We start from the raw sequence: 12,356 nt of genomic DNA, 5'->3' as shown, positions 1-12,356 counted from the left end.
AGTGAAGGGAAATCTTAACGCTACAGCATACAATGACATTCTTCACAATTCTGTGCTTACAATTTTGTGGCAACAGTTTGGTAAAGGCCCAATCCTGTTTCATCATGACAATACCCCCGTGCACAAAGCGAGGTCGAGATCGGTGTGGAAGAACTTGACTGGCCTGCACAGAGCCCTGACCTCAACCCCATCAAACACCTTTGGGATGAATTGGAACACCGACTTGCTTGCCAGGCCTAATTGCCCAACATCAGTGCCCGACCTTACTAATGCTCATGGCTGAATGGAAACAAGTCCCCGCAGCAATGTTCCAACGTCTAGTGGAAAGCCTTCCCAGAAGAGTGGAGGCTGTTATAGCACCAAAGGGGTGACCAACTCCATATTAATGCCCATGATTTTGGAAAGAAATGTTCGTCGAGCAGGTGTCCACATACTTTTGGTCATGTAGTGTATCACTGCTCGAGGCCAACAACTGTACTACTCATCATGAGCCAATAATAGGCCTAATGATCTGTGTGCACACATGCATGCAAGCAAGCAGACAGTAAAATAAGCTGCCACAACCACCACATTATCTTTTATTAGGCTTTATCGTATTTAGGAGATTTCTGTTTGAGGCAGAGAAACTTGAAAACAGGCATATCCTATATTGGGGAGGTGCCAGAATGTCAAAACAGAATCACACATCCCTCTAACATTCATAAAACCAGCCCCAGTCAAATGGCTGACTGCACTTGTAAATGAACCCACTATTTTATGCTAGAAGCTTTCATGTCTGGGAGTGACACACAAACTGCCCTTCAAAACACGCACACACACACACTCCTTTGAAGAGGCTAAAACACTACACACACACACATCTGGGCACCATTCCTTTATGTTTTTTCACAAAGACTCCTGATGTGAGTAAGTTTCAGAGAAGTTTTCATCAACAGAAAAAAAAGTGGAAAGGGCTGAAACAAAAGAAAGGAAAGTTTTAAAAGAGCATGCAGTAACTCCCCTGCGTTGAGAGTGAAACGTAGAAGTGTCTTCCTTCCCGCTCACTGTGGAAACAGGGGCTGAACTGCTCACTATGGAGAACCAAAGCCTTTGATACCTCAGACACCTGGTAACTAAGGGGAGCCACACAGCTAGTAAGATCGCAGATGAACATCCTCACAGAGAAAATAGTCCTTCCTTGATGGAGGAGCAGAGGACACTGAAAACAAATCTCTGGACATGGTGCCGTCTGCCTCTCCTGCTGCTGGTCTAGTTTCAGGCACTGCCTTCATTGACAGAACAACCCTGAAGGCACACTGTGATGGGTTTCACTAGGACCTGGCCCGGAGGAAACTCGACCACACAAAAACACTCACGCGCACAAAGAAACACTGCCCTGCAACAAAGCACTCAACTAAAAGCTTCACATGCATACATCCATAATACATAGAACATAACAAAATGCCCTAAAAACAAGTTGTTCAAATCTGTTTTCCAGTTTTATGCATATACATCAGTAATGGGATGATGGAGGATAAATGAAACACTGTATGTAATGTAAAACTGATTAAACAACTCTAGTCTGGCTCCTCTCCTTCATTCCTCCGTCAATGGCATTGTGCTTTGCAAAATGAACACTAGATTTGTACATTGGACTCCAAAATCACAGCCTTGTTTTGATCGTGCTCATTTAAATCCGTTAGCTGACCCATTTAAATTCCAAAAGCTGTTGCTCAAATGTGATTGAGCATACAGTACGAGTCAAAAGTTTGGACACCAACTCATTCAAGGGTTTTTCTTTATTTTTACTGTTTTCTACATTGTAGAATAATAGTGAAGACATCAAAAATATGAAATAACACATATGGAATCATGTAGTAATAAGAAACAAAAGTGTTAAACAAAACCAAATATAATTTTATATTTGAGATTCTTCAAAGTAGCCACCCTTTGCCTTGACAACTTTGCACACTCTTGGCATTCTCTCAACCAGCAGGTGTTCCTTGTTAAAAGTTAAGTGCATTTGAGCCAATTAGTTGTGTTGTGACAAGGTAGGGATGGTATACAGAAGATGGTCTTTGACCAAATAGGGCTAAATCCAAATAATGGCAAGAACAGCTCAAATAAGCAAAGAGAATCGACAGTCCATCATTACTTTAAGACATGAAGGTCATTCAATCTGGAAAATTTCAAGAACTTTGAAAGTTTCTTCAAGTGCAGTCGCAAAAACCATCAAGCACTATGATGAAACTGGCTCGCATGAGGACCGCCACATGAAAGGAAGACCCAGAGTTACCTCTGCTGCAGAGGATAAGTTAATTAGTTACCAGCCTCAGAAATTACAGCCCAAATAAATGCTTCACAGAGTTCAAGTATCAACTGTTGAGGAGACTGCGTTAATCAGGCCTTCTTGGTTCGAATTTCTGCAAAGAAACTACTACTAAAGGACACTGATAATAATAAGAGACTTGCTTGTGCCAAGAAACAGGAACAATGGACATTAGACTGGTGGAAATCTGTCCTTTGAGATTTGAAAATTGCGATTTTTGGTTCTAACCACCATGTCTTTGTGAGACGCCGAGTAGGTGAACGAATGATCTCCGTATCTGTGGTTCCAACCTTGATCACACCTCCTGCTCCATGCTGAGTGTGGGGGTGCTTTGCTGGTAACTGTCAGTGACTTATTTAGAATTCAAGGCACACTGTCATCAGCATGGCTACCACAGCATTCTGCAGCGATACGCCATCCCATCTGGTTTGTGCTTAGTGGGACTATCATTTGTTTTTCAACAGGACAATGACCCAACACACCTTCAGGCTGTGTAAGGGCTATTTGACCAAGAAGGAGAGTGCTGCAGCAGATGACCTGGCCTCCACAATCACCCGACCTCAACACAATTGAGATGGTTTGGGATGATTTGGACCGCAGAGAAGGAAAAAAAAAATCTGCCAGCAAGTGCTCAGCATATGTGGGAACTCCTTCAAGACTGTTGGAAAACTATTCCAGGTGAAGCTGGTTGAGAGAATGCCAAGAGTGTGCAAAGCTGTCAAGGCAAAGGATGGCTACTTTGAAGAATATAAAATATATATTTTGATGCGTTTACCACTTTTATGGTTACTAAACTAGTTTTAATGTCTTCTCTATTATTCACTACAATGTAGAAACGTTTTTTTTCTTTCTTTTTTTTTTCAACCTTGAATTAGGTTTGTCCAAACTTGACTGGTACTGTATTTCAATGGACCAATGCATTGTGCTTGCTCGCACGCACACAGTAAACACTCACACATACCATATATGTTTGCGTGTGTAATTGTTCCTACCTGTCGTGATCTCAAAGCAAGTATTTGATTAGGGTTTAAGCTCCACGCTTGGCAGTGTATGAGAAAGATAATGGCTGAGGGCTAATTGCTGGTGATTGTGCTTGCGTGGCTCTCTCGCATGCTAACGTTTCAGAGTCATTATGCAGGAGGCTTTTAGATTGAACCGATATGCTCTACAGAATGCAGCCTACTGCTGCCCCACTCTATGGGCTGCCTGCATTCACAATGGTTAGCTAAATACACACTACTTTGAACTGGCAGCACTAGCTTGTCAATGTTTCTTCCATTATTGATCTTGCCCTAAGTGAGTCACATTGACCTCCGCCCTAGCAGAATTAGCCAATCACTGATCCAAAAACTATTATGTTCCGACTACTGCATCAGTGTAGATATAGGCTGATACCACCCCAGCTAGCAATTCTAGGAAAATGGAACGTTTTTGTAATGTTACCCATAATGGTCCCCTGATGTTTTAGAGTCCAGTTTTCCGTTTGTTAACATACATAGAATGTTCCCAAAACTAACATCTCCCGTGAATCTATTTAGCATGTTTTGGCATTAGAGTTATTTCCTTAATCCCAAACAGAATTGACCTAGAACGTGGTTACCATGTTCTCAGAATAAACAATAAACATGTTCTACACACGTTTAATGTGACATTGCAAGGACATTCCTGTGTCCAGTTTTCTGAGGGTTAGGAGAATATTCCATCAACGTCACACCGAACATTTTTTATTTAACTAGGCAAGTCAGTTAAGAACAAATTCTTATTTTACAATAACGGCCTACAATACACAGAACATGGTTGCCAGAATATAATATATTACATGATCTCGACACGTTTCACGGGACATTGCAAGAACATTCCTGTGTACAAGAACGTTTAAAACATAGGACATTCTGTCATGGTACCGTGTAGGTTATTGGATAATTCACTGCTTGTTCCCTAAAGACATTTTTAGGACGTCGCCTGATGGTTCTAAAGAAACATCACCCCTTGTTACTGTTGCCAAGCCCATCAAGGACCTGATCCATTCAGAGCTCTGTCTGTTGGCAAGGTTAGGAACACACACAATGCTTTCAATATACAGCATTTTCAACATACATATTTGACACACATGATCACATCATGCATGGTCATTTATACAGTCATTACTATTCAACATGTTCTTACCTAGGACTTGAACACACATGCTCTTGGTTCACGGCATTCCGATCTTTCCGCTACGCCACGTCTGCTTGCTGTACACTGTACTGCGTGATAGTAAACCCACGATCCAATCAATGTGTACAAATGCTTTTGCTGTACACTGTACTGCATGATTGTACACATTGATTGGATTGTGGGTTTACTAACGCGTTAGTTAAAGTTTGTTGACTATAACGTTATGATGACAAAGACGTAGGCTATAAATGTGAAGTGTGTGTTCGAGTGATCAGGGGTGTATTCATTCAGCGGATTCTGTTGCAAAACGTTTCTTAAACAGAAGCAAACGGAACAAAATGGGGAGGGAACTACCTAATTTTGTCTAATAAAAAAAAGATTGTTTGTCCAATAGAAACTGGTTGGACGAATGACCACCCTAGATCAGCTAGACGCAGGCAAGTGTGTGCAATGCTGTACTGAATGTGTCGCTGTCTTTCACCTTAATTACTCCAATAGGTCTCTCGACCTGTGCACCTAAGTTATAAACTTTCATTTGTAGGCTACGTTGCAGCAACCGCATGATGGTTATAGGGCAAATCAGAGTATCATGTAGTAGCCTAAACTTATTAATGTTACATTGACCTGGGTGAATGGAAAATGAATGACAGACATCCAATAAGCTGTAATAGAAACAAGGCCATGCTCATATAAAAAAAAGTCCTCTCTACTCTTAATACGGCACTGACCGGCATGGCTGTTGGTCACATGTTGTGTTTGTCCGTTATTCCAAAACACTGGACTACAAGTGTGAATCCTTAGCCTAGGGTTAACAAATGCTTGCGTAAACACAGGATTGAATCGTATCACAAGAACGAATCGCACTACACCGGCTCCGACACTCGGAGGTGGCAGGGCTTGCAAACTATTACAGACAAAAGGGAAGCACAGCCGAGAGCCTACCAGACGAACTAAATAACTTCTATGCTCGCTTCGAGGCAAGTAACACTGAAACATGCATGAGAGCATCAGCTGTTCCTGACGACTGTGTGATCACTCTCTCCGCAGCCGATGTGAATAAGACCTTTAAAAAGGTAATTCACAAGGCCGCAGGGCCAGACGGATTACCAAGGCGTGTACACCGAGCATGCACTGACAAACGTCTTCAATCTCTCCCTGTCTGAGTCCGTAATACCAACATGTTTCAAGCAGACCACCATAGACCCTGTGCCCAAGAACACTAAGGTAACCTGCCTAAATGACTACCGACCCGTAGCACTCACGCCATGAAATGCTTTGAAAGGCTGGTCATGGCTCACATCAACACCATTATCCCAGAAACCCTAGACCCACTCCAAATTGCATACATCACCAACAGATCCACAGATGATGCAATCTATATTGCACTCCACACTGCCCTTTTCCACCTGGACAAAAGGAACACATACAGTTGAAGTCGGGTGTTTACATACACTTACGTTGAAGTCATTAAAACTCCTTTTCCAACCACTACACAATTTCTTGTAACAAACTATAGTTTTGGCAAGTCGGTTAGGACATCTATTTTGTGCATGACATTTTTTCCAACAATTTTTTACAGACAGATTATTTCACTGTATCACAATTCCAGTGGGTCAGAAATGTACATACACTAAGTTGACTGTGCATTAAAACAGCTTGGAAAATTCCAGAAAATTATGTCATGGCTTTAGAAGCTTCTGATAGGCTAATTGGCATAATTTGAGTCAATTGGAGTTGTACCTGTGGATGTATTTCAAGGCCTACCTTCAAACTCAGTGCCTCTTTGCTTGACATCATGGGAAAATCAGAAAAACTAATTGGAGACCTCCACAAGTCTGGTTCATCCTTGGGAGCAATTTCCAAACGCCAGAAGGTACCAGGTTCATCTGTACAAACAATAGTACGCAAGTATAAACGCCATGGGACCATGCAGCCGTCATACTGCTCAGGAAGGAGATGTGTTCTGTCTCCTAGAGATGAACGTACTTTGGTGCGAAAAATGCAAATCAATCCCAGAAAAACAGCAAAGAACCTTGTGAAGATGGAGGAAACAGGTAGAAAAGTATCTATATCCACAGTAAAACGAGTCCTATATCGACATAACCTGAAAGGCCGCTCAGCAAGGAAGAAGCCACTGCTCCAAAACCACGATAAATAACCCAGCCTATGGTTTGAACTGCACATAGGGACAAAGATCGTACTTTTTGGAGAAATGTCCTCTGGTCAGATGAAACAAAAATAGAACTGTTTGCCCATAATGAACATTGTTATGTTAGGAGGAAAAAGGGGGTGGCTTGCAGGCCGAAGAACACCATCCCAACCGTTAAGCACAGGGGTGGCCGTATCATGTTGTGGGGGTGCTTTGCTACAGGAGGGACTGGTGCACTTCACAAAATAGATGGCATGAGGAAAGGAAAACTATGTGGATATATTGAAGCAACATCTCAAGACATCAGTCAGGAAGTTAAAGCTTGGTCGCAAATGGGTCTTCCAAATGGACAATGACCCCAAGCATACTTCCAAAGTTGTGGCAAAATGGCTTAAGGACAACAAAGTCAAGGTATTGGAGTGGCCATCACAAAGCCCTGACCTCAATCCCCTAGAAAATTTGTTGGCAGAACTGAAAAAGCGTGTGCGAGCAAGGAGGCCTACAAACCTGACTCAGTTACACCAGCTCTGTCATGAGGAATGGGCCAAAATTCACCCAACTTATTGTGGGAAGCTTACGGAAGGCTACTTGAAATGTTTGACCCAAGTTAAACAATTTAAAGGCAATGCTACCAAATACTAATTGAGAGTATGTAAACTTCTGACACACTGGGAATGTGATGAAAGAAATAAAAGCTGAAATATATCATTCTCTCTACTATTATTCTGACATTTCACATTCTTGAAATAAAAAGTGGTGACTTCAACTGTATGTGAGAATGCTATTCCTTGACTACAGCTCAGCGTTCAAAACAATAGTGTCCTCAAAGCTCATCACTAAGCTAAGGACCCTGGGACTAAACATCTCCCTCTGCAACTGGATCCTGGACTTCCTGATGGACAGCCCCCAGGTGGTATGGGTAGGTAACAACACATCCGCCACGCTGCTCCTCAACCCTGGGGCACCTCAGGGGTGCGTGCTCAGTCAACTCCTGTACTCCCTGTTCACTCATGACTGCACGGCCAGGCACGACTCCAACACCATCATTAAGTTTGCTGATGACACAACAGTGATAGGCCTGATCACCGACAACAATGAGACAGCCTACAGGGATGAGGGATGAGGTCAGAGACCTGACCATGTGGTGCAAGGACAACAACCTCTCCCTCAACGTGATCAAGACAAAGGAGAGGATTGCGAACTACAGGAAAAGAGCACGCCCCATTCTCTTCGACGGGGCTGTAGTGGAGCAGGTTGAGAGCTTCAAGTTCCTTGGCGTCCACAACACCAACAAACTGTCATCCCCCCCAGGAGACTGAACAGATTTGGCATGGGTCCTCAGATCCTCAAAAGGTTTTACAGTTGCACCATCGAGAGCATCCTGACAGGTTGCATTACTGTCTGTTATGGCAACTGCTCGGCCTCCGACCGCAAGGCACTACAGAGGGTAGTGCGTACGGCCCAGTACATCACTGGGGCCAAGCTTCCTGCCATCCAGAACCTCTATACCAGGCGGTGTCAGAGGAAGGCCTTAAAAATTGTCAAATAATTTTTTTGGGGGGGTAGAACGTTTTCTTTGAAACCATCAGGCGACCTCCTTTAGGAACGTCCTCGGAACAAGCTGGGAACTAGACAAAAACCACCAAGGGACCATGACAGAACATCCTGTTTTAAAGGTCATTGGACACAGGAATGTTTTTTGCAACATTCCCATGAAAAGTGTCTAGAACATTAATATCTTATATTCTGAAAACATGTTCTGTGTGTGTTTGGTGTGATGTGGATGAAATATTTTTCCTAACCCTATAAAAAACTGGACACATGTTCTTGCAACATCCCATGAAATGGGTCTAGAATATTAATATTCTGAGAACATGGTAACCACGTTCTGGGTAAATTCAGTTTAACAATAAATGGAACGGTCTCTTGGAAACAGTCCTTGTACATCATCGGAACATTCCTATGAAAACGTTAGGTAATGACGTAAGGAACGTTCTCTAAAGTTGTGGGAACGTTTGTTGTTTGCTGAGACTATAACAGACCCACAAACCTGCTCTACACACAGATAACGTTGTTTTTACAGGGATAGTGTCAGTACAGGTGTCAAACTACCCACACTGTATCTGCCAAACTACACTGATCAGTACACAAAGTGCTACACTAGAGCTCCAGACAACATCCCTTAGTGCTTCACTACACAAACTGGCCTGCAATGACAACACAACCCTGCACTAAAACGTGTCCCCATCATGCAATAACACTAGACCGCTAATGTGACCCTACTGCACCAAGAGTAACAAAGCCCCCTCTCTCTCCCTCTTTCCATGGTCGGTCTGTTCAGCACATTTCTTGTGCCACAATCTGCTGGCTCTGCACTTGTTCTTTTTTCCAGGAGCTATTTTTATCACGTTGGACATTTGCATCACAAAAGGAGGCAGGGCCTGTAACTTAAAGGAGGAGGAGTGGCACAGATAAAAATAAAAAAAACACTTCAAAGCCATAGTCACCAGGATTTTTGATATTTTCGTTGTATTAGGAGTTTTGGCACGCATTGAACAACAGGCGGTATGGAGCTCATTGAACTTAGGGGGTGCTGGGGGTGTGTAGGGGGACTGCTATTTTGAAATCTTTGAAGATGAAGCGGTGGCAGCCTGCGATCAGCTGTGAGCTCAGGCCAGAGGGTCCTTCCTGCCTTCTGCCTCATATTCATCAGATGAGGAGGAAGTCAGGCAAACTGACAGCACTGACAGACACACACCTGGACAGAATTACACACACCTGGGGGAAAAGACACTCACCCAGAGAGGGCAGAGACATGCACACACAAACACACATTTATGTTATGTTAACCCACCTCCAACTCTCAACCCTGTCCTTCAACATCCAGTGTTATTTATTATCACTTATGGTGCAGCTTCAAACACAATTCCTCCAGGATTGGCATGGTGAACGTATCAGTCATTTATACAGCTGGATGCTCCATGATGCATGGCGGGTTAAAAAAGCCTGTCCTTCAAGGGTTCTCAGCATGGGATTTACACGTGCAACTCTGGGTTATACTGTAATCTGTTCCCCCAAACCCCTCAGCTGTACTAATGATGCATCATCACATACACAGACAGAGCGAGTGAGAAAAATAGAGAGAAATTGTGGCCACTCACACTAATTAATCACAGTGGACGAGAGAGAGATAGAGAAATAAATAGAAAAAGAGAGCCAGAGAGAAATAGAGATAGAAAAAGAGAAAGCGAGAATGAGAGAGCCAGAGGGAGAGAAATAGAGATAGAAAAAGAGCCAGAGAGAGAGAGAAAGAAAGAGCGAGTGAGAGAATGAGAGAGAGAAAAACAGAGATTGAAAAAGAGAGAAATTGTGGCCACTAACACTAATTAATCAGTGGGAAATGTCATAGTTGAACGTCATCTTCCCATGACCCCAGGGAGCCAACACGCCGTGGCGTCACGAGAGTGACCCTCACCAGTCTGTCTGACCTCCAAGCAGAGTCTTTATGCAATCCTTAACCTTATCCTCTACATTCCATAACTGTGCTGCTGATCAGAGGACACCCAGACAGGGAGCAGTGTTTGTGCGCTAGTGTGCGTTTGTGGGGCTGAGGTCACTTACGTGGTGGAGGAATGAGTGGAGGGGCGGAGCTGACATTGTGGGGTGGAGGCGGGAAAGGAGGCGGGGGGATGTTGGGAGGAAAAAAGGGGGGCATCTTAGTGGGAGTAGGCTCAGCATCAGAGGGGGGCTCAGAAAGCACCTGCAATGCATGCACCCACACACACGTACATACAAAAACAAAGCTCAGACTAGGTAGGTACATTTAATAGCTTAATGCAAGGAGGAAAGATAGGGGGTGTTTCTCACTATGCATACTACCGTGAACATGCAAATTGCAGTACAGGAGGGTCGGAGCATGAGTCTAAATCAAAGTATGTGAAACGGAGCACTGTGGCGGGGCGGGGGGGGGGGGGGGGGGGGCACTTCTCGGATGATAATTCTGTTAGTACATACACTACATGATCAAAAGTATGTGGAAAACTGCTTGTCGAACATCTCATTACAACAAAATCTTGGGCATTAATATGGAGTTGGTTCCCCCTTTGCTGCTATAACAGCATCCACTCTTCTGGGAAGGCTTTCCACTAGATGTTGAAACATTGCCCCGGGGACTTGCTTCCATTCAGCCACAAGAGCAGTAGTGAGGTTGGGCACTGATGTTAGGCGATTATGCCTGGCTCGCAGTCGGCGTTCCAATTCATCCCAAAGGTGTTCGATGGGATTGAGGTCAGGGTTCTGTGCAGATCAGTCAAGTTATTCCACACCGATCTTGACAAACCATTTCTGTATGGACCTCGCTTTGTGCACGGGGGCATTGTCTTGCTAAAACAAGAAAAGGGCCCTCCCCAAACTGTTGCCACAAAGTTGGAAGCACAGAATTGTCTAGAATGTTATTGTATGCTGTAGTGTTAAGATTTCCCTTCACTGGAACTCGGTAGTGGACCTCGGTAGTGAGTGTTGCAACCGAGGACAGACAATTTTTTAAGCACTCGGCAGTCCTGTTCTGTAAGCTTGTGTGGCCTACCACTTCGTGGCTGAGCCGTTGATGCTCCTAGATGTTTCCACTTCACAATAACAGCGCTTACTTTTTGACCGGGGCAGATCAAGGAGTGAAGAAATTTGACAAACTGAGTTGTTGGAAAGGTGGCTTCCTATGACGGTGCCACATTGAAAGTCACGGAGTTCTTCAGTAAGGCCATTCTACTGCCAACATTTGTCTCTGGATATTGCATGGCTGTGTGCTCGATTTTATACGCCTGTCAGCAACGGGTGTGGCTGAAATGGCCGAATCCACTAATTTGAAGGGGTGTCCACATACTTTTGGTGATGTGGTGTATTTTGAAGCATGCATCGATGCAAGCTTCAGAGTATGCACAGGAATATGACCCAACCGTGTAAAAAAAAAAAAAACATTTATTGAAAACAATGTTGCCCATTCAACTAATATGTTGCCTGAATACAATATTTTATTTTGGTACGTTAATAAATACATACCGTGTCCATTTGTGGCTCGTTTACCTGCCTACAATACCCACTGTCAAAGCACATAGAAATGTAATTTGGCTAACAACTTAGAATTAGTAGCTATCTACCCACAAAGAATAGACAGCTAGCCATATACCTAGCATAACACTTGTTTTTCGTCGTTTCTACCTGTTAAACTAGCTGGCTAGCTAGATTATTACGATTCCCATACAGCTGGCTCATAAGTATGAAGTAAAACATTTGCTTAGTGTATAAACTTGTTTGGTCTCTATTGCCATTGTCCTGGCTGGAAGTGAATGAATGGGGAGGTGCAGGGTGAGGTCATACTATAGGGGGAAGTGAGAGTGCTTCTCAAATCAATATTTTATGTGTTCTCCACACTTGTCCTCACAAGAACGTACTCAAGAGAACGCCCTCGGAGAATAGACTTGAGCATGAGAGTGCGGCGCACGATAGTATGTATATTGAGAAACACCCAGGGGGTATTTAGAATATCACATTAAAACAGACATATTACCTGGATGTTATTTCCTTCTATATTGTGACGTCTTCGTCCCTCTACCCGGCTGATGGTACCAGTTTGTCCCCCAATAACATCAATGGTGCCGCTTGGCTTTCTACTGACCAGCGCAGAACACAGAGTAAACATACAGAATACATAATACAACTGGTATCTGTGCATGGAGCATGTATAAC

At 43.5% G+C, this 12,356-nt stretch overlaps 1 protein-coding gene across 4 annotated transcripts in view; it reads right to left on the bottom strand.

Annotated features, from left to right (window-relative positions):
* LOC139578572 (pre-mRNA 3'-end-processing factor FIP1-like) overlaps nt 1–12,356 on the bottom strand; it is a 50,364-nt gene that overhangs the window by 27,935 nt on the left and 10,073 nt on the right. For 3 of the 4 annotated variants that reach the window (XM_071406365.1, XM_071406364.1, XM_071406367.1), the window contains 2 exons: nt 12,178–12,280; nt 10,236–10,374 (listed from right to left, as the gene is read on the bottom strand). In XM_071406365.1, coding sequence (XP_071262466.1) covers nt 10,236–10,374; nt 12,178–12,280 — 242 coding nt within the window. The remainder of the gene's footprint in view (nt 1–10,235; nt 10,375–12,177; nt 12,281–12,356) is intronic. The other variant, XM_071406366.1, reaches the window with a different exon arrangement.

Source organism: Salvelinus alpinus, chromosome 6 (assembly GCF_045679555.1).
Source record: "Salvelinus alpinus chromosome 6, SLU_Salpinus.1, whole genome shotgun sequence".
NCBI classification, from domain to species: domain Eukaryota; kingdom Metazoa; phylum Chordata; class Actinopteri; order Salmoniformes; family Salmonidae; genus Salvelinus; species Salvelinus alpinus.
Note: the sequence above shows the minus strand (reverse complement) of the source record. Positions and strands in the feature narration are given on the sequence as shown.